At 59.3% G+C, this 26,728-nt stretch overlaps 3 protein-coding genes across 11 annotated transcripts; all 3 read left to right on the top strand.

Moving 5' to 3' along the window:
• GPIHBP1 (glycosylphosphatidylinositol anchored high density lipoprotein binding protein 1) lies at positions 1–3,577 on the top strand. The gene is made up of 5 exons (XM_081070784.1): positions 1–119; positions 298–399; positions 973–1,092; positions 1,996–2,112; positions 2,210–3,577. The coding sequence occupies exons 2-5, from the start codon at positions 348–350 to the stop codon at positions 2,443–2,445; spliced, it is 525 nt and encodes a 174-aa protein (XP_080926910.1). The 5' UTR covers positions 1–119; positions 298–347; the 3' UTR covers positions 2,446–3,577.
• Positions 3,578–5,954: 2,377 nt separating this feature from the next.
• On the top strand, positions 5,955–17,406 carry ZFP41 (ZFP41 zinc finger protein). Of its 9 annotated transcripts, none has more exons than XM_081069984.1 (5): positions 6,009–6,515; positions 8,976–10,317; positions 10,409–10,576; positions 15,300–15,454; positions 15,679–17,406. In XM_081069984.1, the coding sequence occupies exon 2, from the start codon at positions 9,163–9,165 to the stop codon at positions 9,757–9,759; it is 597 nt and encodes a 198-aa protein (XP_080926110.1). In that variant the 5' UTR covers positions 6,009–6,515; positions 8,976–9,162; the 3' UTR covers positions 9,760–10,317; positions 10,409–10,576; positions 15,300–15,454; positions 15,679–17,406. The 9 variants fall into 9 exon arrangements, with proteins under 9 accessions (XP_080926117.1, XP_080926110.1, XP_080926116.1 ...); XM_081069983.1 differs by having other exon boundaries at positions 6,011–7,541; XM_081069985.1 differs by lacking the exon at positions 6,009–6,515 and adding an exon at positions 6,657–7,002.
• Positions 17,407–18,236: 830 nt separating this feature from the next.
• Positions 18,237–26,728, top strand: GLI4 (GLI family zinc finger 4; the record flags this gene model as incomplete). The annotated part of the gene is made up of 6 exons (XM_081070880.1): positions 18,237–18,408; positions 19,813–19,974; positions 21,699–21,815; positions 22,633–23,921; positions 24,937–25,022; positions 25,232–26,728. 4 exons carry the CDS (start codon positions 18,237–18,239, stop codon positions 23,532–23,534), a joined length of 1,353 nt encoding a protein of 450 aa, XP_080927006.1. The 3' UTR covers positions 23,535–23,921; positions 24,937–25,022; positions 25,232–26,728.

Below are 26,728 nucleotides of genomic sequence, written 5' to 3'. Positions count from 1 at the left end.
CAGGGCCCAGGGTTTCAGCGGAAGGGTCTGTCCAGCTCAGAGACCAGGTCTTGTGGGGGCCAGAGGTGGAGTCTGGTCCTGAGCCTCACCAGCCCCAAGTACTGGGGCCGGCAAGCCAGGTCAGGGCAGAGCAGCACAGATGGACAGGACACCCAAGGCCAACACTGACTTCCCTTCCCCTGGGTCCCTGAAGTCCAGGAGGGAAACTGTCCCATTGTTTGAGGCTGGAGCTGGGGGGGCCAGGCCTGGGGGCTTCCAGGAAGCCCCCAGCAGTACTCTTTGTCCCATTTCCCACAGATGCAGAGCCCCAGCAGGACAAAGTGAGCAGATCCAGAGCTCCTGGCAGGATGAAGGTGCTCCCAGCTGTCCTGCTCGCCCTGCTGTTGTGCAGGCAACCAGGTACTTGTGGCAAGGGGACAACCCTGCTACGACAGGGGACCTCATAGTCTGGGCCCCCAGGGAACCCCATCCTGGGGACAAGACATGGCTTGGGAGAAAGAGGGGATGAGGCTGGAGTCTGAGGCCAGAGAGAGGTGGACGGGGGCTGTCTGGGCTCCCAGAGGTCCCACACTTCCAGCCCAAGCCCACTCCCGGGGGACACAGACTCCCATCCCCACCAGCCCCAGGCTTGGCCTCTCCGAAATGCAGACTTTGGGGTGCCCTCTCCTCTCTCAGCCTCAGTTTCCTTTTCTGTAGAATGGGCAGGCCACTCTGAGGGTTCAGGGGCAGGGTGGGGGGCAGCTGCTGTAAAGGGCTGGCCACAGCGGCTGGTGGTAAAGACAGTGCCTGGTCAGAGTCAGGTGCGGGGCCAGGGTGTGTGGAGACCCTGACAGCGGCCTCGCCTGTGTGGGAGGCTGCAGGCAAGGAGGACAGAGGGGTGGGAACAGGCCGGATCCAGGGGCTCGGCACTGGGCCCCGCGCGTGCCCTCTGTACCTGGACAGCGGAGGTTTACGGGCATCCCTGCTGGCCAGGGAGAGGGCGGGCACAGGATGAGGACAGTGACGACGACTTTGGCTATGACGAGGACGACGACGAGGACGACGACGACGAGGATGAGGAGGAGCAGGACGAGGCAGGCAGCAAGGGCACAGGTACCTGTCCAGCCCGAGCCCCCACCACGGGCATCCGTGCCCCTCTTTCACTACTTCTGAAGGGAGCCCCTGAGTGCCAGGCTGGGTGTGGGGCTGCAGTAATGTGGACGCACAGGCGAGGGCCGCCTGTGAGCTTGCCTTCCAGCGGGGCAGGGGAGGGGGTGAGGAGGGGACCCCGACACTCAGCACACCCCTCACCTCACTCACCCTGACTGTGCCCTTCAAGTGCCATCCAGAGTAGGGAGCCTAGAAGGAGCTCCTACTGGGATGGGCAATGGTCCCTGGGCAGAGAGGTTGAATAGGGGTTCACCAAGCAGAGAGGGGCTCAGTGGAGCCCCAGGATGGAGAGAACAGTGAATACAAAACCCTGGATATTGAGTCATGAGCAGAATGGCCCTTGGAGCAGGGCAGGGAAGGGGAAGGTGGGCTGGCCCTGGGTCAAAGGGGTGGATAGGCTCCTGCAGGTGACAGGTAGCGGGGACAATGGCTTAGAACAGAGCAGAGTGAGAGATGAGAGCCACCCCACCCCTCACCTTGACATGGAGGCCACGCTTCCTCTGTCCCATACCCAAAGATAAAGCCAAGGGTGTCACCAGCATCCAACTTACATGGCCTAGGGCTGCCAGCCCAGCCCTGCCCCTCATACCCCCAGCATGCCCCCCGCCTCCACCCCTACCCCTTGGGCTCTCTCATCCCAGGCCTTGGCCAGCGTGGCTCTGCAGGCCAGAGGAAGCATGGAGGGAGGCTCTGGCAGGGCTGGCTTTGTGGGCATCAGCTGAGAACAGCAAGGGGAACAGGGAGTGGAAGGAGGCCTTGGCAGAGAAGAGGCCGGACTTGGACCCCCGGGTGAGCTGGGGGCTCTGAGGACTGTGGCGCTTGGCCTGAGCCCACCTTGCCACACAGGATGGCTGCAGTGCTACTCCTGCCGGGCCTTGCGCAAGGAACATGACTGCAAGGAGACGCAGAGCTGCCCCCTCAGCCAGCCCTTCTGCAAAACCTTGAACTCCCAGGAGAGCACTGGTGAGCAGCCACCCTGGCACCCTGGCCCTCGGGGGGGCCTCATCCCTGCCCGGGCCTTTCCAGGGTGACACACCTTTTCTCCACTGCCCCCCCCCAGAGGCGGGTGCTTGGATTACCTACTCCGGGTGGTGTACAGACGCATGTAAACCTTCCTCCAGAAAGGTAGACGAGACCCTCATGATCACTGCCTGCTGCCAGACCTCCCTGTGCAACAGCCCACCTTGGCAAGGCCTCCAGGGCAGGGGGGCAGGGGACCCCCAGGGCAGCCCTGCAGCTGTGGCCGCCGCCTTCCTTTGCAGTCTCCTCACTGGCCTTTGGGCAACGGCGTCCTGACTGTGGCGGCACCATGTCCCCCCCCCCCCGTCTTGTACCCTGGTGGGCCAGCACCCTGTCCAATCCGATCCCCTCCTGCCCCTCTCGTCACCAGCAGCTCTGGAGAATAAACTTGGAGTGCCTCTAATGACTCAGCCCATCTGCATTTCCTCAGTTTCCCCATCTGGCATCCTCGCCCTCTTCCCACTGCCTGAGTGGCGAGATGGGCAGCACATGGGCCTCAGGTCCAGGCCTCAGCCTCTCACAGGGCAGGTCCACAGGCTTGGGCAGAGAAAGCACACACTGCATGTCATTCACTCCCCAGCTTCCCACCTCCATCCACTCATCTGCCTCCCAGCCCACCTGCAGGACGCTGTAGGTGGGGACGAGGTAGCATGAATGAAGGGTGGCTGGAGGAGCAGGAGAAAAGGGTGAGGCAGGAAGGTCAGTTGAGGTGGGACTCTCCAGCCAGCCCCTCAGCCTGGTGGGCATAGGTAGAGGGGAATGGTGGGGGCAGTGTGCTGAGGGGAGTGAAACAGGCCTGTGGGTTCCTGAGAAAAGGAGTGGGACAGTGGGAGGGTGCTGGGTAGGTGAGCACAGCCCTGCCTGGGCCAGGGGGTGGCCCAGGCCTTGTGGGTACCCCAGGATCTGCTCTGGCTGGGTTGTGCGGTTGGCAGCTGGGCACTTGGCCTTCTTGACTGCACCAAACTCTGCTTTCTCACCAGTCGGTGCCAGGACAGAGCTCTGTGCCTCAGTCTCCCCATCAGAGCAGTTATGGAACAAGGCTTAGAGGGCCCCTAGATCCCCACCAGCTCAACATCCCTGGGTTGGGAAGTCCAGAGCCCTCTCCTGCCTGTCGCCTCCCCAGCAGGAAGCATAGTCTTCCACTCTCCATTCTCCCCTTCCCTTAATGGAAACCTCAAGATCTAGCAGGCAAAGGTGGCAGGCTTTTCCCCCTTCCTCCTTCTTGCTGGTTGGAATGATGGCTGGAGCTCAGCATCCACATTGTACCACGAGGCAGCATACTGAGAACGGCAGGGCCGCATGGAGGAAAGGGCCTGGATCGCTGATGATCTGAAGCCATTCTACCATCCCTACACTGCCTAACCCAGAACCCCACTACCTGGGAGGGAAATAAACTTCTGCTGTATTGAAGCTGGTTATTTTAGGTTTCTCTGTCACTGGCATTTTTACATACTCTCACACACACTCATGGACACTCGCTCACAGACAGCTCCTGTTAAGTTACAGCAGATGAGAGCACAGCTCAGGGGTCATGCTGCCTGGGTTCAAATGTTCAACCCACGCTCTCCAACTCACATTCCAATACCCTCCAGCTCAATCTCCAGGTGAACCCCTTCACCTCCCCAACTGGTTTCCTTGTCTGCTAGGTGGGAGGGTAGGTGAGCCCCCCAGTAGAGCTGCAGGGAGAATAATGAAGTGCCACATGTAAAGGGCTTAGAGCCCACGTCTGGCAGAGTGCGCTTAGCAAATATGACCTATTGCTGTCAACACGACCACGATGCCCTGGGTGCCACCTGTGTGCATGTTGGTGGGATCCCCCACCAAAGTCCCTTATGACCAAAAGAAACCTCATTAGCCTCACCTGCCTGCGTTAGGAGCACTGGGTGCTGTCACCTGTGTTAGCAGAATTCTTCCTTCACCCCTTGCCTTGGAACCCGGCAGAGGTCTGAGTGCACAGACCCCACCCACCACACTCCCCAAAGATGACCCCTCTTTAAGGCCCTTGCATCAGTTGGGAGAGGGGCTGCGGGCTCGGTCTGAAGCCATAGGGGCTGCCCTGGCCGCGGGCTCCTGCTTTGGGGACATCCTCTTCTCCAGGGTCCTGAGGCCAGGCCAGCAGTTGGGGCCCCAGTCCTGCCCCTGGGGAAGCACAACCCCCACTCATCACTGGGCTCTAAGGGGGACCTGCGGGCACAGAGGAGGCAGGGCTCAGGCCCTGGCGACCTTCCAGAGCACACCCCTCACCCCAGGCACGTGCAGGTGCTTGGCCTGCAAGAGCCTGATGCTGGAAACTTCCAGAGCCTGGTGGCCTTGGGTAAGGGCTCTGTCCTGCAGCTCAGATGCTGCCAAGGCCTCCTGCCCTTTCTCAGTGTGACTTGGGGGACCACAAGATGATAGAGGGGCCCGGAAGTCCCCAGGGCTGAGAAGCATGCGAGTCCTCCAGTCTGAATCAGCCACTTCCTGCTGTGTGACCTCGACAAGCCGGTTAGTCTCTGTGTGCTCAGGTCCCTGCTCTGAGCCCTGGAGCTGGCCCTAGGTGGAGGCTAGGCTCCTGTGGAGGCGTCCTTTCTGTCCCTCTTCCTGGCACCGGGCCTGCTCTCTGGTCCTCCTCCCTTCAGTGGCCCCCCCCCACTCATACCCACTCATTCCTAATGGGGAGGAAACGAATGAGCCCAGGGCGCTGAGGGACCCCTCCCAAGCTGCCTAACCACCCCTACCCTGGAACCAGTGCCTGGGCCCCGTGAGGGCCCTGTGTCCCCCACCCAGCCCTGGCTCGGGGAGGACACTGTCTCCTTCCCTGCTCTTCTGGGCCCACACAACCTGCCAGCTGGGCCCAGCAGCTTTGGGGGGGCCCATCCTGGCACAGACCCTCCCTGGGCACCCCTCCCCTGCAGGCTCTGTCCTCCCCTCAGACCCGGGGTCCCCTCCCCTTCTACCATTCACCACACCCGTGTTTGTCCTGTGTGCCCATGTCGCCCCCTCCTTGGGTCATTTGCCGTTCTCCACTGACTGCACCCCACCCAGGCTTGGCTCCTTGGGACTTCCTTCTGCCGGCACAGGAAGCAGGTGCCTCGGGGCGCATTTCCAGTCCTTGTTCTCCACCACGAGAACGGGATGAGGATGAGGCGATGACCCCAAAGCAGGGCATTCCTGAGGATGGAGATTCCGAGAGGCGCCCTCCTCCCTCGTGACCCTCGGGGTCTGCAAGGGCCCTTGGACCAGGGACAGGTCAGCACACTCAGGTCCTACCAGGGACTTTCCAGAGCCGAGGGGAGACCTCGGGCTCGAGTGTGTATCACAGGGCTCCTGATTGCAGAGACGGTCACATCTGGTCCAGCCCGCACTCGAGGCGCTGTCCAGCACGCAGGCTTTCTGCGTCAGGAAAGGCACCCTAGGGACAGGTGCTGGGGCCCTGAAAAGCTCGCGGGCTGTGTTCAGGGGCACTGAGCAGGAGCTGCCCGTGGGACCGGGGCTGGCGTCTACCGACCTCCGAGAATGGAGCCGGGGGTGGGGATGGGGAGCTGCGGAGGAAGTCACGTGGAAAAGCCTCCACTCGTGGTTCCCCCTTATTCACGGTCATCATTCTTCCCAGAGAGAAACCTGAGATAAGGAGGGCGCAGGGGCGAGGGATGGAGTGCAGGAGGGAGTGAGGGGGGCATACGAGTGAATGAGGGGGTGCAGAGGTGAGCGAGGGGGCGACGGGGTGGGTGAGAGGCAAGCAAGGCTGAGGGAGGGGCCCGTGGGAGCAGAGTGGGGTGGGAGGAGCTTGCTCGGGGGCGGAGCCCGTCGCGGCCGACCACCGAGAGGCCCGGGGCCTCGCCTCCTAGAGCGGCACCGGAAGGGGCGGGCCCGGCAGCAGGACCTTCCGGCGGCTGCCGAGGCCGGGCTCCCCGCGGGGCCCCTGCGCGGGACGCCCCGCCGCGCCTCCGGCCAGGGACAACCCGAGTCCCTCCGGCGTGGCGTGGGGCCCCGGCCGAAGGCATCGGCTTCCCCTGTCGAGTCCAGGCGCGCGGGCAGAGCTTGAGGCTGCGCGAGGACCCCGCAGAGGCGCCGCCCCGGCCCGGCCCGCGCAGCGGGCGAGGCTCAGCCGCCGTCGGCGGGGCCCCTGTCCCTGGCCTCAGCACAGCTGCTGGCCGCTGCAGGCCGGGGCCCGTCAGACTGTTGGCGTCACGTTGGCCCCAGCAGTGCCCTGGCACGGGTGCATGGATCTCACACCCACCGGTCACCCCGTGTCTCCTTGAGACCCAGGCTGCTGGAGGGAGCCCGGCTGCCGCTGGGTACCCACAGCTGCCTGCTCCGCCAGGTCCGGTGCAGAGCAGACGGACGACGCTGAAGCTGCACATCAGGTACCAGCACCCCGCCTCGGGCCGGAGCGCTCCTCTGCTCCCGCACGTGGACGGGCTTGTCTGTGTGGCGGTAGCAGTACCCGTGTCTACAGGCCTGTGACACGAGGGGGCCAAGACGATGGCCTCTAGTCTCCTCCGTTTGGAACAACTGTTTTATTTCTTGGTGTGCACGGCGTGTAGAGAAGGGAGTAAATCCAATCCCTGCCGTTAAGCACCTGCCACCTTGAGCTGGGCAGACAAGATAATTGCAAGGTTTCCTGAGCACCGATACGTACAGACTAGACAAGGAGCTAGAGACGCAGGGACAAAAAACATGCTCCTTGCTCTCAAGAACTCGTGCCTCATAGGGAGACTGCCACATCAGTGACAAGCCACATGTGGAGTGACAAGAGTCCTGGTAGGGGGCACAGTGCTTGGAGCACAGAGGAACCCCACACAGGCCTCAGGCCGCAGGTTCAGGGGCCCAGTGCGTGGACATAGGGCCCAGGTGAGTTTGCGCCTGCCTTGGAGAGCGGCGACCACCAGGGCACCAGGGTTGATTGCCCTTACGTATTGGTTCGTGGTTTTCACCTCGTTTTCCTCCCAAAGCTACACCCCAACTCAAACTCCTGCCTGGTTGACTGGTGCTGTGTTCCTCGGCCCTCGTTGCACCCACCCTCCCTAGGACACATGTCCCCTTCTTTCTGCAGCCCCCCCCTCAGCACAGGTGACCTTCCTTCATCTTCAGTCTGGCTCCCACCTGATGCTGAGAATGGCCTCCTCCCAGAAGCCACATCCAGTAGAACCCTCTGAGTGACACTGGCCGGAATCCACATCAGGTGTATCTAAACATTTCATTTAGAAGAAACCAGACCCTCAAACTCCTTGCTGGGAGATTTGTGCAGCCGTTTTTTGTGTTGCTTCTATGTGTGGGAGAGAAGGGAGACGCCCAGGTATCCCCTTTGACCTAACAGAGAGAATTCAAAGTACTTACACCGCAACGCATGTGTCACTTGGGATGTTATCACCCGGAGCACCACACTTTGGGTAAGACGGGCTCCCTGGGCTATGGACCCTTGTATGTAGGATAACCAGCACAGCCCTGAGATGCTTCTGCTGGAACGCCTCTGTAGTGGGGCTCGAGGATCAGAAGATGCTATGCTTTCTGGGGAGCACAGAGGAAAGGGCTATCTCCTGATCTCGTGTAGATTTCTTTCATCAGCGTCTACGGAGCCTGAAGTCTGTCCAAGCCTAATGCTGGAATTCCAGGCCTAATGCTGGAATTCCATTAGCTGGCCCCGAACAAAGACGCAGATCAGAAAAGAAATAGATGAGGACTCTTAAATGAAACGTGAGCCATGCAAGTCATGCTTCTTACATGTACCTTGGGGCCACCTGATGCCTGTTTCAACTTGCAGTGAGATTGGGATGCTTAGATGGAATCAGGGAGAGCAAATGTCAGACTTTTCAGACAATGCAAGCAAGTACCTCGCTGAGGGTTACCTGCGGTTCTGGCCCTCAGTAGTTAGGGCCAGAGTTAGCTTCGGTTCGGTGCTACAAGGAAAGCTCTAGTCACGCAAGGAAGTAGGGTGTCGGGGCTGTGTTTGGTTGGTTAGGGAGGCCTCTCTGGGAAGGGCCCTTGGAGCAGAGCTCTGAATGAGTGAGGGGCCAACCCCACAAACGCCTGCTCTCAGGGCCTGTTTTCGGAAGCAGCCAGGGGCTAAGCCAGAAGAATTGCGTATGTTTGTGGGACCTAAAGAAGGTTGGATGGCTGGAGGGCAGTGAGGGGGTCGGCCATGCAGTGGGTCAGGAATCTATAGGCTTGTAAGTGAGGGAAGCCTCTGGGGATTTGAGCAAGGATGTGATGGGTTTCACTGGCTGCTGTGTGAAGATGAGGTCATGAGGGAAGGACAGGGGCACCCACCAGGGAGCCAGCCCCCAGTTTCATCCAGCTCAGAATCCAGGCTGTAGGTGATGAGAGGTCGCTTCCACAAAGGGCACCAGTGGCTCAAGCAACCTAGCTCCCGAATACAAGAGGTGGAGAAGAAGCAAGTAAAGGGTGGGAAAAACTCCAATTTGGGGACCACAAGGTACATGTCAAATCCCACTGGACACAGGTATGAAGCCCCCCGTCCCCTGGCAGAGGAGGAAGAATTCCTTGCTTAGCAACTAAGTAATCAGTGCCATTCATAGAGATGAGGACCCTGGCAAGAGTGTGTGGGGCCAGGTCCTGGGAAATCAAGTATTCTGTTTGGTTGGGTGCAGTTTGAGATGCTCATTAGATGTCCAAGTGGAAGTCCATGAGCACGGGAGGGAAAGGGGCCATGCCCCGTGGGGCCCATCTCCCCTCCCTGAACTCCCCTCCATCCCTCTGTCCCTGAGCATGGAAAGAGCTCACTGGTTTTTGCAGACACTTGCTTAATGCTCAGTCTTGCTTCTGTCCAACAGCTAGAGGATTGGTGGCACTCTTCTTTCTTGCAGAAAGAAGCTCTGTCCCCGAGCTTTAATTACAGGCTCAGAAGAGTGAAGAGTTACGTGTAAAGCAAGACCTTTCTGAAGAAGTGGAGTTTAAAAAAAGGACTTTGTAGGCTGGACACTTGTGCCCCGACATTTCTCCTTAGCTCTTACTGGCTTCCCGTGGTCCTTTCTCTCCTGGGAACAGAGAAAGATGGAAAAGCCCACAGGCCAAAGAAAGAAGACACAGAGCCCAGAGGAAGACATACGCGTGCAGGAGGACACTGCCAAGGAAGAAAAGGTGTGCGGTGCAAAACGGCCCAGCAAAAGAGGCGCTTTGGCTAAAAAGCACCATAAGGCACCCAGCCTGAGTCCTGAAGATGAAGAACACATCTTTGATGCTTTCGATGCTTCCTTTAAAGATGACTTTGAGGGGGTTCCCGTATTCATTCCTTTTCAGAGAAAGAAACCCTATGAGTGCAGCGAGTGTGGCCGCATCTTTAAGCACAAGACAGACCACATTCGCCATCAGCGAGTTCACACTGGAGAGAAGCCCTTCCAGTGCAGTCAGTGCGGGAAGACGTTTAGGCACAGCTCTGACGTCACGAAGCACCAGAGAATTCACACGGGAGAAAAGCCCTTCAAATGTGGTGACTGTGGGAAAGCCTTTAACTGCGGCTCGAATCTCCTGAAACATCAGAAGACACACACTGGAGAGAAACCGTATGAATGTAAGGAATGTGGGAAGACCTTTGCCTACAGCTCGTGTCTTATCCGCCATCGGAAGCAGCACCCGTGGAAGAAGCACTGAGCACAGGGAAGTGGTCCGCTCGGCCTCCCGCTGCCGCGTATGCCTGTGGTGTCCACTGGGCTTTGGCCCTGTCACCTGCTTGTTGAAGACGCTGGTCTGCAGACTCCTGGCCCATTGGGTCCCCAGCCCATCCCCATGCAGCCTGGCAGGAGGCCTGTGGCTCCAAGCTACATGGCAGAGCTTCTGTGGTGAGCACTGGAGACCCGCTAGAGTGGACCAGACCCCTGCTGTCCCTGCTTGGCTGGCTGCGGTGACAGTCCTTCTTGGGCTGGAGCACCAGTCCTTGAACTCAGCCCCCATCCGCAGGAGCTGGACCCCCGGTGTGTCCTCCCGGCCCAGCCATCACCCCACATAAGTGGCTTCGCTTACCCATGTGGACCACATGGGACACAGCTCCTGGGGCCTAAATGCTGCCACCGTGGGAGCTTTGTGCCCTGGCTACGTGATGGGGGTCCCAGGATGCTGACAGCAGCTTTGATCCAGCCTGCATCTGCCACACAGGAGACCTTCAGACACAACATGTGTGCCCTGCCTCCCCGGGGCCAGCTCTCCATTCAGGTTAGTTCCACTTCTCTGTGCCTCGTCCCCACATTCCATCATCCCCCCTGGTCAAGTCCACATGCTGTGCCCGCCTTTGCTTTCCCTCCAGGAATGGTCTGCATGGGGCGCTGTGCTCTCCAGGGCAGTGCGGTTTGTCCCTGAATCTAGACAGTTTAAGGGGGGCCTTCTCATCTGCTCCTTGAAGACACTGGTCTGCAGACTCTTGGCCCAGTGAGTCCCGAGCCCATCCCCGTGCAGCCTGGCTGTCAACCCGGAGGTAATGTGGCTTTTTATTAGGAAAATGTTGATGCCTACATTTTCATTGTTGGGAACCAAACAACTAATAATGGCCTTAGTCTTTGGGGATGCCGTCCTGCAAGAAGGCCCAGTTAGGGTACAGACAGGCTCTTCCGTCAGGCAGCCACGGATGACAGGGAGGGTGCCACAGGTGGAACTGGAACAGAGTCCTACTCTTGTTCTGTCTAAAAGCTGTGACGATACGCCTCCGCCTGAGCCGGGCCCCTCCTCCCACACCCGACCTGCCTAGACCCCAGGTGATGGGAGTAACCTGTGGGCCAGCACGTCTTCCCTCTCCCCTCACCCCCCACCTGTGATTAGCTCTCACAGTCCCGGAAGTGAGAGCTGAGGAGGCAAAAGTGTTCAAAAGCATGTGCCAGAAGCTGGCTTAGGGGGGGTGCATGCCGTGTGACCCTGCATTGAAAAGGTTTCCGGGAAGGACGCCACCAGGACGCGGACATTGGGGTCTAGACTGTGCACTGGGTGGCAGGGCCGTGTCAACGTGGAAGCTCCCGGTGGGATCACGGGCCGTGGCCAACCCGGATGAGTCTGTGTCGTGAAAGGTGCTCACTTAGGTTTTCGAGAACACAGGGTCTGCAGTTCACTCCCAAATGTTTAGCAAAGAAACAGTAGTAACAATACAATATGTGCACTGAGAGAGTGACAAAGCCAGCTGGCTAAATGCCAGCCATCCTGTAAATGGCCAGATCATCACTGTTCTTGGCTTTGTAGCCAGAACTTCTCCGTCACTCCTCAGCTCAGCTGTGACATGCGACAGCAGTCACCCACACACAGTTCGGAAGTGATTGAGCCCGGCTGTGTGCCAATAAAGCTTTATTTACCAAAGCAGGCAGCATTTGGCCTGTTCTAGGTGGCGTGTGGAGAGCTCATCCCCATCCTGTAAACCTCAAAGTCCTCTGAACTGTGTAGGCGGGGGAAAGCTGGTGCGGGAAGTGGAAAGAAACCGTGGGGAGGGGCTGGGAGGGGCTCAGAGCAGGCGTGCCTGCTGCTTCTCTGCTGTGCCAGGGAGGCTGTGGCATGGACAGCAGGCGTCAGCCACAGCCACGGTGCTCACACGTGTCCCGGGAGGTCTGCATCCGCTTGGTTTGCTTTGGTCTTTGTAGAGAATTATAATATACCCTGAGACATATGTTAAATATATTGTTACAAACTATACATCATTCTAAATAATGCCGCAATGGACATCTTTTCCACGTTTAGGGCCAACAGGACGGGTCCCCAGAAGGAATGACAGGCGGAGATCATTCTGGCAAACAGCTTCCTCCAGGCTGCGCCGTGTGGGCACCCAGCAGCGCCCAGAGGGCAACTTCACCCTGGCCTCTCTGACAGCATCCTTCCCAGTCTGTTAGGAGGGAAGAAACATGCTAACCTCACGTCTTTGATCTCTGGAGAGGAAGCAGGTGGTCAAGAGCATAGGCTCTTGGGCCGAGGGCTACCGCCCTGACCCCGAGCTTTGGAGTTGTGGGGCCTTGGGCACCCTGCTTAAGCTCCTGTGCCTCGGTTTCCTCAGACGTGAAATGGGGCGCTGGCGGTGCTTAGCCTGGTCCGGGGGCTTGAGATGTGAAGTCCCAAGTGCAGTGTTGGCTCACCCTGATCGTCTGACGCTTGTCAGCTCGTCCCACGCTCGTGCTCTCGGGGAGGCGCACACTCGCTCATGTGCATGAGGTGCAGCCGTGCAAGCTGACACCCTCAGGGCCTCTGCCGGGAAGGGACAGCAGCCACCTGGGAACAACAACAGAAAAATGCTAAAGAACCAGCACACTTGGAAACTCACAAAAGTACAGTTTACAGTAATGAGAAAAACCACACATTTCAAACTAAAACAGTTAGTGGTCTTTTTGCCTCTTGTCATTTTGGTGCAGACAGATGGGCTCATCTGTCATTTCTTCTGAGTTACGATCACATCACACCACCGCCGAGCTCCGAAGCCAAATCTTTTAGATCAATCTCTTTGGTGTTTTGTGTTGATGTTCAAATGATAGCTATATTCCAGGAAAAAAACCCTTCTGAATAAACCAAGTCAAAGAAACACAACATAACGAACATTATAAAGTACTTCAGCCTCAAGGACAGTGAGAACCTCTGGGTCAAATGGAAATTTGTAGCCCTCAGTGCTTTTATTACCATAGCAGCAGAGCTGGGAATCAAGCTCAGCATCCAACTTTAACCATTATTAAAAGAACAACAAGATAAACTCAGAGAAGGGAGAAAATAATGAAGAACAGAAAATAGTAATGGGAATGGATACTGTTGAGGGAATTAAAAGTGTACAAATTGGTTCTTTGAAAGGACTGTTAAAATTAACGTTCTCTGGCAATAGGATCAATAAAGAGAAGGAGCAAATAAACCATTAGGACTGAGAAGGGGAGGATGACAGCAGGTACATCAGAGAGTAAAAGGAAAACACTGAGCCAGTGAACGTGAGAACCCGGATGAAGTGGGGTATTAGAAGCCAATGCGGGAGGTAGCCTGCAGATCCCTATACCGGTTCAACGGATTGCACTCCTGCTTTGTCGTCTTCCCATAAGAGTGCAAGTTCAGGTAGTATGTTACTCAGTTCAGGACACTGAGTCCAGTCTCACACGGACTAGAAAAGGGGACACACGTCCCACCTTATTTTATGAGGCTGGTGTGACCCTGGTATCAGATTACAGCTCAGTGTCATGCTCGTGGAGCAGAAGCGCTTCATAGAACCCCAGCAAGCCAAATAGTGGGTACCGGCTGCCGCGGCCCAGCCAGCTTAGGTCAGAACGGCAAATGCGGCTCGAAACTGATGTCATTTTTCACATTAACAGCTTTAAGGGGAGAAGGGCACCATATTATCATCTCAATAGCTGTAAAAATCTGTGTAAAATTCCACAGTCATGATAAGTATCTTTTCATAAGTTAGGCATATAATACAATTTTCTGAACCTGATACAGAATATCTTCCAAAACCTATAGCAACATTATGTTAGGGTTAAACATTAACCAGCAACGCCTTGGAAATCAAGACCAGCAGGAAAATGCCTGCTGTCACTACTTCTGTTCAGCTCTGTCCTGGAGATTCCAGGCAGTGCAGTAAGAAAGGGGACGAAGTAATATGCCTAAGGTGAGTGGAAAGTCCTAAGTGTCATGATTAGCGGATGATACTAGTGTCTACATAGAAATCCAAAAGTAATCACAGACTATTGAAATTATTAAAGGTGCGGCAAGGTTGTCACATAGGAGGTCGGTATAGTCTAAGTCCTCCTGAATGTCACCTAGGTTCTGCGACTGTGAGTCGACGTGTAACGAAACCAGTGTTACCACAGGCTAAGTGGTATAAACAGGAGTTGGGGTCCTACACGGTCTCGACAACGTTAGAACGAAACGACATTATTCAAGAGCTGCTGTATATCCAGAAGAATCGAGAGCAGGGACCCAAACAGGTCTCTACATGAAAGTTCCCAGCAGCCATTGGTAGGAACAGCCCACGTGTCCGTCCACAAATGAAAAGATAAGCTGTGGTCTCCCTGGACCATGAAATACTGTTCAGGCAGAAAAAGAATGGGGTCCTGCCACGTGACACAATGTGGTTGCACTTAGGAGACCTGATGCTGAGGGAAGAAGCCAGACACAAGGACAAATACCGCACAGTCCCGTTTCTCGGAGGTCCCTATGGCAGGCAAATGCAGAGACTGAAAGCGGAATAGGGTTAGCGAGCTGGGGCAGGGACATGGGAGCTTCATGGGTGCAGAGTTTCTGTTGGGGAGCTGACAAGGTTATGGGTATAAATGGTGGTGACGGGTGCTCAGCACTGCGGATATTTAATGCCACTGAGTTGTACTCTTAACAAGTGGTTAAAATCGTAAACAGGTGTATTTCATCGCAATGAAAAAGGTCTATTGAATTTGACATGCTGTTAACAAACTGTAACTTGAAAAAGCTGCCATCCACGTTGGCAACAAAACTGGCATTTTCTGGCAAGTGGAGGTGTATACTCTGTTGTGAGAAGTGAGAAGTCTCACTCATTAACGTACATTGGAGAAGCTTCTGTGCATGCGTGCGCCCAAAGAGACATGGTAATATTCACAGTGTGCATGAATGTCAGAAAAACTGGAAATGACCCAAATGTGCTTGGACAGTGAAGTAGGTAAACACACACCGACGTCTGTGGATCCAGAGAGAACTCTGAGCAGACACACAGTGTGGTTTCAATTTTATAAAGTGCAAAGCCAGGCAGAAGGAAGCAGTGTGCTCTTTGGGTTACTTGTGTCCTAAAACCAGAGAGAAAAGCCCACGAATGGCTCCCACCCAACTTGAGAGAATGTTTCCTCTGGCGGGCAGGGCCCTATGGGGCTCAGGTGTTGGGTGTCTGCTTCCTAAACGGGGTGGAGGGTAAAATAGGTGTTTGACCCACTGCTGTATATTTCGTTACATACACCCTAAGTGTATGTGTGTTTGATAGATTTCCCAACTTTCTTAAGTTTTTAAAAAAGAAGCGCTTTCCTCATGACCTTGTTGTCTTCCAGGTCTGAGGTCAAAGGTTAAGCCATGCGCTCCAGCCCCTCCCCACCCTTACCCCGTCACTTCTGGCAAGGACCAGTTTCCACATGATCAAAGCCATTTCCTTACTTTCACAGTTGGCTTTTTCCAACAGAGGAACCAGGTAATAATTGTGCTTCTTTATTTATTCAAGAGGTTTTTCTCATCCTTTTCAGGATGGGAGAGCAGATCATTGCAAAGGAAGAAGTTCCTGATGAGCTATGCATAAAAAGGAACCTCAAAACCAGAAAGTTCCCACATTCTTGAGTTCCAAGGTGAACAGAGGTCAAGAAGAAGAAAGGAAACCTCGTCATCCGGCCTCAAAGGACAGGTGGGGACACAGGTGTGGGGAGGGCTGTCCCTGCAGGAAAGCCACTCTTAAGGGACATGCCTGGAGACAGGGTGAGCGGAGGGCAGTGTTTCACCTGAGGCTCCGTGAAATGGGGAAACTGGAAGTGACAGTGGGGAGCCTTCACGTGGCTCTCAGACCTTTTCAAAGGTTAAGAAATGCACCGTGGGCAGACCTTCATTAGTGTCCATTCTCGCCCCTTCTAGGATGCCCCGTCAGCTCTCCTTCAACTGGTATTCTAGGAATGCGCTCCAGGTGGAAACACCCATAGGCTGAGGAAGTCCCTGGCGACACACGCAGAGACCTCAGGGTGCCCTCCCGCTGTTGCAGGGAGACCTAGAGCACTGAGCCCAGACCCACGGGGCATCTCGTGCCCACACGGCAGGCTCCACCACGGTCCAGCACGGATTGTGCAGGGATGGCTCCAGCATCACCTGACGCTAGGGCAGAGGCCACAGAGAACCTTGAATGACACGGGGACACCTGTGATGTCCTGGGGACTTGACAGCGATCATCCTTCATGCCAGTGTTCTGTGAGCTATGCCTGCGTCTGTCCTGCAGGCCTCACCCACCTGATCTGAGGAACAGCGGGAGCCAGCGCTGTGGACAGTGGGCAGTGAGGGGCTGACCAGTAACTTTGGCCTCTGGTTGCTCTTACACCGGGGGCCAGTGCATTTCTGGGGAGGCTGTGGGCAGCAAGGTGTCACCTGGGCTCTACTTCTAGTGACCTCATCTCATCTCTGTCCCCAGTTTGGGCACAAGATCATGACCTCTGCAAGTGAGCTAGATTCCCAAGAACGTTGCAGAGTAGATGTGACCAGGGGGTGGGGCTAGGGGTGGGAAGACCATGACACTGGACTTGGACATTTGCTTTGGAGCAGGACAGAGAGGTCACGGTGAGGTCAAGCTTCTCAGCGAGCCAGGATGGAGGGGTAAACAGTGACTCTGAGGCCCAAGGAAGCAGCGTTGGGACCAGAGAAGCAGTGGGCTGGGGGCCAGACTAGGAGCAGCCATTAAGAGGACGGCGAGGCCCCGGGGTCCACTGCCCGAGGACAGCGCTCTACTCCGGATGCAGCCTGTGCCTTCGAGAGCCTCTGTGTGCCGAGCTCGGAGCTCGCAGCCGCCTGGTTTCTTCCTCACAAACTGCAGCTGCCTGTTAGGGACCCACCGTGTGCTTCTCTCCTTGACCAGAGTCCCCCCAGCAGCCAGGCTTGCGAGACTGACGCTGCTTCCACCGCCACCTGCAGATATGGGTCCCTGAGGCCTGAATTGCTGTTCGTGGGGCGAGCACCAGGGGCCTCAGCCTCCGTGCACACCTTGGTGACAGTACTGGGGGTGCCCAGTGTCGGCTGCACACAGTGCTCCGCAGGAACTCCCCATCACTCCTCGCGCGCCCCGTGTCACTGCTGCCTTACCTGAGTGGCATTCTGGTCTCGTTTGCTTTTAGTGTCTGCCTCTTGATTTTAGTATTTCCTGGTGAGCTTGAACACTTGGTGTATCGGCATTCTCCTTACATCTCCCGGTGAAAAGTGCGTCTGCGCCACGTACCTGGTGGCTTGAGGTAGCCATTGGGCCATAAACGCTGTCACACAATGGGCGGTCTTGGGCCTATGGCCGTGCAGACACTCCCTAGTCTATTGTTTCCCACTGTTATTTTTATCGTCCAGAAATTTAACTTTCTAACTAGTCAAATTTGTTGATCTTTTACTTTACAATCTCTTTGCTCCTTCAGTCTTTATTGAGCAAGTGTGCTCGACACCTGGGATGGATGCTCTGCTTGCTTCCTACTGGTTTCCTGTGGTTTGCTGTCCATGTGAGTCCTAGTGCAGAGGCTGCCGCACTGGCTCCTGTGTTACTCCAGCTGCCTCCTGTCCTGCTGCCTGTTGACACCTGTTTGCTCTTGTAATAAACACCTGTCCTGATCCATTCACTGCATTCTGTTCACCTCCCTGCAGCTTGGGGTACAGGCAGGATTCCCCAGGGAGAGGCTGCTGGCTCCCTAGGAGAGAACGCTGGTGCTGTGGCCCAGCCCAAGGTCTGGCCTCCATATGCAGAGCCAGAGACCCAGCTGGTCACTGCCTCCAGTGCATCTCTTGGGGACAGCCTCACAAAAATCAGAAAAGCAGTTTCCTATAACTTAGGGTGAAAGTGACCCCCTGCAGTGACAAGATACTGTGTCCCTCTGCAGATAACCACCTTGGTGGCCCTCCATACCTGGGAAATTAAGTTAGGCTTCGCCAGTTGCTTGGTGCCTGCAGCCCTAAGCCCTGGAGGGGTTTGGGAGGCACCAGGCCAGCTTCCTGGGAGCCTGTAACTGCCCCGCCCCCAGCCCTTGCTCATTCTGTCTGCCTCTAAGCAGCTGGGCGAGGGGCGAGTCTGCCTCCCAGAAGGGCTCGTGTACAATGTCTCAGGACATTTTGGGTTGTCACAAATGAGGGGAGATGCTATTGGCACCTGGTGGGCGGGGGCAGAGAAGCGCGCAGCATCCTACCGAGGGCAGCCTCCCCGCTCCCGCCCCAGCGCAGGGCCCTCCGAAACCTCAGCTCTGGACGAGGGGGGTGGGGGAGGCGGGCGGAAAACATGGTGATTGGCTCAAAGTCTGAGTAACTAGAAGCCCCCAGGTTCCCCCTTCACGGGAAACAGGAAGGTGCCCCCACCCCGCCAAAACGAATCCAGCGGGGCGACACTGGGTGGCCGGTCAGGAGACGATGTCCAGGCGGTGAAGGCCAGGGCCCCCGCGCCTCCGTCCACGCTCGTGGACGACATGTCCAAAGGGAATTCGGCCGTGTGTACTTCCATCCCAGGCGTCGTGGCCACCGAGGTGGCGGTCCTCCGGGCGCCCAGAGCGGCCCGGAAGTGCGCACGGCCTGGGCGGAGCGGGGCATGGGCTCACTTCCGGCCGGCGCGGGCGCGGACGGCCACCTCCGGCCCGGTGGGTGAGTGGACGCCGGGCGGGCCGGTGACTTCAGGGGCGCCCGGCCTGGCCTGCGCTCGCGCGGCGTCCCTGCGCGTCTGGCCCCGCGGCTGCGCCGCGTGACCGTGATCCGGGCCCTGCCTGGACCACGGGGGGTCGATCCGCGGAGTGGCGGGCGCACTGGCCCCGGGCGATCGCCTTGTGCATTTGCGGGGCGCCGCCCCACGCGCCCGGAACCCCGGGAGCCGTCACGCCCGCTTTGCACGTGGGAAACAGGCTGCGGGAGCCTGCAGTCCGAGGCGCGCGGCCGGCGGGTGTGAGCGCAGGCCCTCTGCCCGGCCCGCTGCTCCCTGCCGCCCGGCTCCCCGACGCCGGGCCTCCCCCGCGCGCGCGGGCTCCACGCTGGGAAGACGGGGGCGGAGGAAGGTCTGCTCCGGGCCGGGGCGTTGGCGTCCCCTCCGCCGCAGCCGGTTGCAGCAGCCGGAGCGTGGGGCGTGCGCTCAGGGCGTGCGCTCGCGGCCCTGGGGTGTCGCCGCCACCCCTGCGCAGACGGCCGGGGCAGGGCAGGGCAGGGCAGGGCGTGCCCGTCCTCAGCTGAGTCCTAGGAAGCTAACCGAGAAGCTCAAGGTGCCACTTAGGGGTGGAGGACCTGCACCCAGCCCCAGCCTGTGTCCACTCACCTGGCTGCCGGTGACCCTCCCCTTCCCTAGGGCGGAGGCCCGCCGGGCGCCGACCGAGAAGGCCCGGGCACTGGGGAGACCCCTCTGCGGCCGCCTCCCCTCTTCCCACAAGCGGGTGCTGCCTGCCGGCTCTGCGGAGCCTGCACTGACTCGTCCTCCTCCTCCACCCCAAGGAAGGAGTCCTGCTTCATCGCAGCGTGAAAAGATAATCCTTCTGACATTGCATAAGCCGTTCTTGCAAAGCAAATTAAAGTACCTTGGACCTCAAAGGAGGCTCAGAGCGCTGTGGGGGTGCCGGCAGGGTACGGTTACGCGCGCAGCCTCTCAGGGCTCCCCGGGCTCTGAGGAAGACGGGTTTCCTTTCTGGGAATGTCTCGTTAAGGTTTAATCTAGAAAGTTGATGCTCCCGCAGACGGGATCCAGGTTTTCGCCATCCCCCAGGGCCAGCGGCCACCAGCGGTGGTGCAGGTTTTTCAGAGAGAACCACCGTGCTTTTCTCTGTGGGTGAGGCTGTGGGCTGGGAGGACACTCCAGGCCATTATTTGGGACACAGCGTTTCGGTGTGGTCCCTGCAGGTGTTGGTGCTGTTCCACACGGACTCATGTACCCGGACCCGATGGCCTCACACCCCAGACCCCACATGAGGGGTTCTTCCCACGAGCTCACCTGTGGCTGACGGGCTGGTGACATTGCCCCGCGCACATCCCTGTGAGCCGCTCATTGTGCCGTGGTTTTCGTTTCCCCAGGTCCCAGGTGTGCAGACCTTCATCAGGCCTTGGGGAAGATGGCAGCCCTGGGGGATGGTCAGGAGCCCCCTTGTGTCCCATCCCCTGTCAGCCTCGAGTCACCGGGGACACCTGGAGCCCACCACCACAAGGCTCAGCTTCACCTCCGTGGTCATCAACACGGTACTTGCCCGGCACACCCACCCTGCGGGTGGGAACCAAAGCAGCTCCCTAGGTTCTCAGGTTTGGGGCTCAGGCATCACTGGTTGAGTCTGGGGGCCGAGTGTCATGAACAGTGGTTCCCTAGGGGACAGTCCTCTGGGACTGCATTTCTTTGGCGAGAGGGTGGTCAGGGCAAAAAAAAAAAAAAGCAGCCTCCACGCCTGGGTCCCCTGTGACAAGAGCAAGTCCTCACATTTCCTTCTCCAAGCCTTTGGAAATCGTGTCCAGAGTTCTGGGCAAGCTGGTTTGAGTGGGGTCCCAGGAACCTTGCTCCACTCCCCTGGAAGGGTCTGGGGACGTCACAGTATGGAAGTAGCCCGTGACTGGCCGGGGGAGGATGTCCGGGCTCCGTGGCACATGGTGCCCTGGGCCCTGCTTGTGCTCAGATGTCAGGGTGTCCTGGGGTCCTCCATGCCCCACGTCCCACAGGAAGCCTGGCCTGCCCCTCTCATAGCCGAGGACACAAGTGAGCTGGTGACAGTCAGGGCGAGGGCCCAGGTTGCCCCATCCCACTGCCCACGTTCTCGTTCTTGGTGTTCTCAGTTGCAGTGAAGGGTGTAATGACAGCTGAAATTCGTGGAGCAGCAGCTGTGCTGAGTCCCAGGCTCTGGGCAGACCATGTTAGGTGGGCACTAACAAATGAGAGGTCGCGGGGGTGGCTGGGGTCAGGAATTGGGTCACCCTCTGGTCAGTCCAGGACCGGAACCTGAGCTCCTAGCCATGCCCGGTGCTGCGCCTGGCTTCAAGAGCCTGCCTGGCCCCCTGCGCGGCCCCGTGGTGGACCAGGCAGGGTGGGCGTGGGCTGGGTGCTGCCTGGAAGGAGCTTGGACGCCACCCAGCACATAAACTGCACAGGCCTTTGCTGGACTAGCTCCCTCTCCCTCCATGATGGTTTTGGGGCCCTGTCCAGAGCTCAGCCCCACAGCCCTGGGGGCCGTGCTCCCCGCCCCTTATGTAGGCAGAACTTTGAGACCCACACTTCACCTCCAGTTTTTCATGTCACCTTCACAACAGCCTGGTAAAGTAGGACCTCCTGTCCCCATGTTTCTGATGGGGACATGGAAGCGCAGATGTGAGCCAGTGGAAGCCAGCAGGAGTCTGACCACATCAGTCTGACTCAGGCCCACGCCCTTGATCCCCATCTGGGCCCAGAAACCAGTGGCTCCTCTTGAGGATGTGGAGTGGCAGAACATAGGGCTGGGAGGGGCTGTCCCGGAAGACATGCTGACAAAGCCAGGCCTGCAGGATAAGAAGGCTGGTGCCCATGCAGAGTATGGCTGCCGCTGATGGGCTCCACCGGCAGAGGCCAGCCATGGGCAGCCGGAGCCCGGAAGGCCAAGCTTGGGGCTTTTGACCTTGTCCAGGGGCCCTAAGGTGCCAGGGGCTTTGCCCAGTGGGAAGGAGTGTGGGTTGCACAGCCAGCAGTTTCAGCCCTCCCTGTGCTATGCCAGAAACAGAAGTGGGGGGACGCTGCCCACAAGGAAAACAAGCGGGGTTGACCCTAAAGAAAGGAGATGTAAGCCACCAGGCAGGCCCTCTTGCGTGGCACTGGGCAGGCTCTGGAAGGAGTGGCATGGGGGGAAGGAGGTGTGTTGGAGGGTGTGACCTAGGAGCAGGTGGCGTCCTGCCGGTTGGCTGGATTTGAGAGGAGGGGTAGTTGAGCCCCAGCTCCCCTGTGCCCCCAGGCTCCCCCAGCTGCAGCCCTGAGGTGCTGTCCCAGCCACTGAGGGAGGAGGAACTGTCCGAGCTGGATCTCCAGGAGGAGGAGGAGGTCCCGCTCGGCAGGGACACCTGCTGGCCAGGTGAGTGATCAGAACCTGCTTGGGGTGAGCCCAGGAGCACATTTACCCGTGGCTGCACCTGGCAGACCCTGCGTCCTCCACTGCTTTGGACACCAGCACTGCCAGGGCCCTGGGCCCCACTCGTCCATGTCTCGGAGCTCCCTTCTGCCCCCCCCCCCACTCCCCACTCGCATCACTGACATTTCCCGAGGCTGTGAGTGCTTCCCAGACCCCTCCCCTGAGCCCCAGACTCCTGTAGCCACCTGGCTGTGTGCCTGGGGTCTCTGATCAGCACACTGCCCCCCTCACACAGACCCGCAAGCAGGGAGTTGTCCCGGGGCCCCCTCCTGCTGTGGAGTGCCCTCGGCCTCCACTTGTCCCCCAGATCAAGCTCTGGTCCCCACCCCCTTCTCCCCACAGCCTGGCTGGGGCTGCACTAATCCAGGTCCTCAGCCCCTTGCTGCTCTTCAACCCTCCCCACGCCCCCATGTGGAGATCAGTTGGGGTGGGGGGGCTGGGCCAAGAGGCAGTTGCCACCTGGCATTGGCCAACCCTTGCAGGAGCTGTGGGCCTGTGGGCCTCGGGAAGGGCGCCCCCTTGCACAGCGCGAAGCCGCAGCCTCACTGCTGCGGGGACCTGGGTGGCACCCCTTTGAGCAGAGGCGTTGTGCTTCCCTGAGTCTGGCTGCTGTCGGGCTTGCGGGGCTCTGCGCTCAGCCTGGTGCCAGCACTGCGGCGCCCCCTGCTGACAGGTCACCTCCAGGGGCAGACAGTGGGGCCCCGTGGAGGTGGACTGGCGGGTGGGCGGCTGCCATCTGCCTCTCCGTGTCTCATTTCAGATTCTGAGTTGGAGCCCGAGCAGGCTCTGTCGTCTCCCCACCTGCAGGGTCCTGGGGAGGAGCTGGATCAGGACGGCGAGGCGCTGAGGACCCTTCTCAGGTCTCTTCCTCGTAGGCCCATGTGTGGGGACAGCTTGGAGCAACCGGCAGGCCAGCCGCCGGGGGCCGTGTCCTGTTCTCAGAACAGGGGTGCCTGGACCATGACGCTCGTGCCACAGGGAGCCTCCGGGCCCGGCGGTGGCCCCGAGCTGGGGGGCAGCTTCGGCCGGGGCTCGGGCCTCGGGGCCCGGCAGGGCAGCCCACGGGGCGGGAAGCCGCACAGGTGTGAGGCCTGCGGCAAGAGCTTCAAGTACAACTCGCTGCTGCTGAAGCACCAGCGCATCCACACGGGCGAGAAGCCCTACGCCTGCCACGAGTGCGGCAAGCGCTTCCGCGGCTGGTCGGGCTTCATCCAGCACCACCGCATCCACACGGGCGAGAAGCCCTACGAGTGCGGCCAGTGCGGCCGCGCCTTCAGCCACAGCTCGCACTTCACGCAGCACGTGCGCGTCCACAACGGCGAGAAGCCCTACAAGTGCGGCGAGTGCGGCCAGGCCTTCAGCCAGAGCTCCAACCTGGTGCGGCACCAGCGGCTGCACACGGGCGAGAAGCCGTACGCCTGCAGCCAGTGCGGCAAGGCCTTCATCTGGAGCTCCGTGCTCATCGAGCACCAGCGCATCCACACGGGCGAGAAGCCCTACGAGTGCGCCGACTGCGGCAAGGCCTTCCGGGGCCGCTCCCACTTCTTCCGGCACCTGCGGACGCACACGGGCGAGAAGCCCTTCGCCTGTGGCGCCTGCGGCAAGGCCTTTGGCCAGAGTTCGCAGCTCATCCAGCACCAGCGTGTCCACTACCGGGAGTGACAGGTGCGGACGCCCGCAGCCAGGCCTGCACCGGCCGGCTGCACACGGAAGGCCCCGGCCCGCTCACCCTTCCGGCGGCGCAGGCGGCACCGTGTGCCGAGTGTCCCGAATAAATTCTTTTTAGTTGATGGAAACCTGAGCGATTGCTGCCTGGGCAAGGCCCTGGGGCTGCTTCTGGTTCCGGAGAGCCTGTCCCCGAGAGGAGAGGGTGGGGGGTGGCGGTGCGGGAAACGGCTCGCTTAGGCTCCGATCTCACGGGACTGAGGCCTGGAAGCACCGTGACTTACCTGGAGCCACGGCCAGGGCGTAGTCCGGCGCCCCAACGCCGCTGTTGCCACATGCAGAGGCCCAGAGTGGGGCTGGGAGGACCGGCTGGCCCAGACCGAGGTAATGCGGTCCCCTCGCGGACCTGGGAGAATGCGCGTGGTCGTTCTTCACACAGCAAGTCGCAGACTGCTGTTTGCCTTCTCGCGTGGGCACTTAGCGGCGGTGGCCAAGGCCAGCGGGCTCCAGTGGAAGGCTGCGCCTGTCCGTTACTCCTGCACGTGTGCGAAGTGGCCCCGGAAGGTGGGGGCCCAGGGCTTTCCCTTCTTGCCAGTGTCGGCCGTCTTCAGATCTGCCATGTCTGCCTTGTAGCTGTTGGACTTGCAGCTCTGGAAAGAGCTCAGCTGGGTGGGGATGGCCCAAGTGTCAACAGCATGTGCCCACTCCCTGTCCCACCTGCCCCCCTTGGACAGTGTGGCACCACCCGACCCCCACCCCAGTTGAGGTGTGCTGGGCCCCTCCCCAGTTCCTCTTTCCACTGGGACCCAGTTCACAGAGCGCTGTGGTTGGGCTGCCTCACCTCTCCAGGCCACACTCCCAGGGCCCCATGGCCACCAAGTGTTTTGGGCTCCCCTGCCCTGCACCCCCACTCAGTGAGAGGGGGTGTCTCTGGACATAAGCTTCACGGGCTAGGGCACCTCCTCGAGTCATCCTTGCTGATGTGCAGTGGCAGTGGCGCCCGAAAACTCAGTGCCTTTGGCCTGAAAGATGGGCAAACATACCTGTCCTCCCACTCCTTGCTCTCCCTAATACCGCGAGGCAATGTGGGACTTCAGCCTTTGAGCAGCCGGGCCACAGAGCAGCAAGCAGGGCCTCCCCAGCTTCGTGGGGAGTGGCAGGGTCAGCCTTTGCCCTGGGAGGGTCGTCCTGCCGCTTTAGCGCCGCACTGACCGGACCATCACGCCCCTTCTCGCGTGCCATACCAACGTCACCACCAGGGGATTCATCCCCAAGTGAGGGAGAGGAGACTCGGGGGGCCAGAATTGTCTTGGGATTGTGGTCTGGAAAGGGGGCACATTCTTTGGGGACTTGGTCTGTGTTTTCCTAGCGTAACTTCTGCAACATCACTTGCAAACAGTGCCAGCTGACACCCGTCCCGGAGATGTCAACACTCAGCCTGTGCAGTGAAAAGTGGCCACGAAACCCCACGCTGGCGACTCCTGGGTGAGAACGGGGCCCGTTCCAGCCTCAGATCCTAAGAGGGTTGTGTGCCTGACGTGCAGGCTGAGCGCAGTACAACCCTGTTGGGGAGAAGCTGAGGACTGACGGTCCCGTAGCTGCTACAGAGTCCACAGGGGGGCTTCCCTGCAGGCTCTCTTGGGGCTGCATATGTTTCCGTCCACTTGTCACAGCGCGCCTTCCCCTTTGTCCAGCTCGGACCGGCTCCATGCATCCCCCTGCCTTGCTGTTTGCAAGTCTCATGCTGGTCTCAGTCCTGCGAAGCAGACCTTGTTTCATGTGGTGTGAGAACCCCCGACGGGACCACCCAATTATGTCACCCGGGAGCTTGCCGAAGAACAAGATTCCGCCCAAACCCTGGGGGGACAGATTGAGTAGGCCTGGGGTGGAGCCAGGGAATCTGGATTTCCAACACCCCCAGTGATGATGGTGCGCCAGCTTTGGGAAGTTCTGGTCTTGTCCAGCCCCTCCGTTAAAGCAGGTGCTCCAAACCCTATGAGGCTCCACCTGGACAGGCACCTCAAACCGCTGGACAGCTCTGGCTTGCGCTGGGATCTGCCCTTTCACCTCCAGTTACTCCCAGCTCTGTCCTCTGGGCCTGTCAGAACCTGGCTGCACTCGTCCACGGGAAGGGTCCACAGGAAGGGTCCTCAGGATTTGAAGGCAGCTGTCATGCCCAGGGTCAGAGCCGGCCGCAGGCCTCGTGGACTGGCCTTAGCAGTGCACGCCAGGAACCCAAATCTCCGTCCTCCCCACCCCCGCATACACCCGAGGTCTTCCAGAGTCACAAATGGAGTGCCCCTCGCTTGCCTCCCCAAGCCCTTCCTACGGCCTCAGGACCCCACGCAGCGAGTCCCCTGCTCGATGCCTCCGTCCGGAGTGGCCTCGGGACTTCCCGGAGGCCCGGGGCCCGTGCAGCCCAGCACCTCGGACAGCTCCGGGCGCGCGGCGCCCAGGTCCCCGCGCCGGTCCTCCAGGGGGTCTTCCCAGCTTCCTAGAGCGGCCGGAGGTGCTGGCGGTGCTCCCTGGGGGCGCAGCGCGCGTCCGGCTGTGGCTCCGCCCGGCTTTGAGTGGCTCGGCTGCGTGGGTCGCGGGGCCCTGGGGCCGGGGGTGGACACGGCACCTACCCCAGGGGTCCCCGAGCGCAAACCCGCGGTGAGGACTGAGGGCGCAGCCGCTGCGGGGGACGCGCGGGCCCTGGGCCCGGTTCCCAAGTGACGCTTTTCCCACTTTCTGCAGTTTAAAGAGGTGCTGGAAGGTTTCTGTGAGTTGACAATAATGCGGAAGGCCGAGTGTCCCTTTGTGAGAAACTCGTCCTACGATGTCGGGGCTGACCTGGTCTGTCCCCGGGACGGCACGTGGGCTCAGGGCCCATCCCCACGCAGCCGGCGCGTGTTGTGCTCGGACCTGTCAGCACGAGTCTTCCGAGTCTTCCGTCCCCCGGTGGCAGCTGTGTCGCCCGCTGTGACTTCACCTCCCACGTTGCCAGCCGAGGGGACACAGGCCAGGGTCCAGGGAACCGGCACTCCCGTGGAGCCCGCCGTCTCCCGTGGGCCACAGGCTGTGACCTGACATCCCTGGTCGCTTGCCGCTGCCACCTGCGGCTCTGCCTGGCCTCCGCCCCCCACCCCCGCCCCAGGAAAATTGAAGTCTGGTGTTCAAGGAGCACAGGTTTTAACAGATTCTTTTTC

This window comes from Rhinolophus hipposideros (assembly GCF_964194185.1).
Source record: "Rhinolophus hipposideros genome assembly, chromosome: 13".
Classification (NCBI taxonomy): Eukaryota; Metazoa; Chordata; class Mammalia; order Chiroptera; family Rhinolophidae; genus Rhinolophus; species Rhinolophus hipposideros.
The sequence above is the reverse complement of the archived record's forward strand: the minus strand, read 5'-3'. Positions and strand labels throughout refer to the sequence as shown.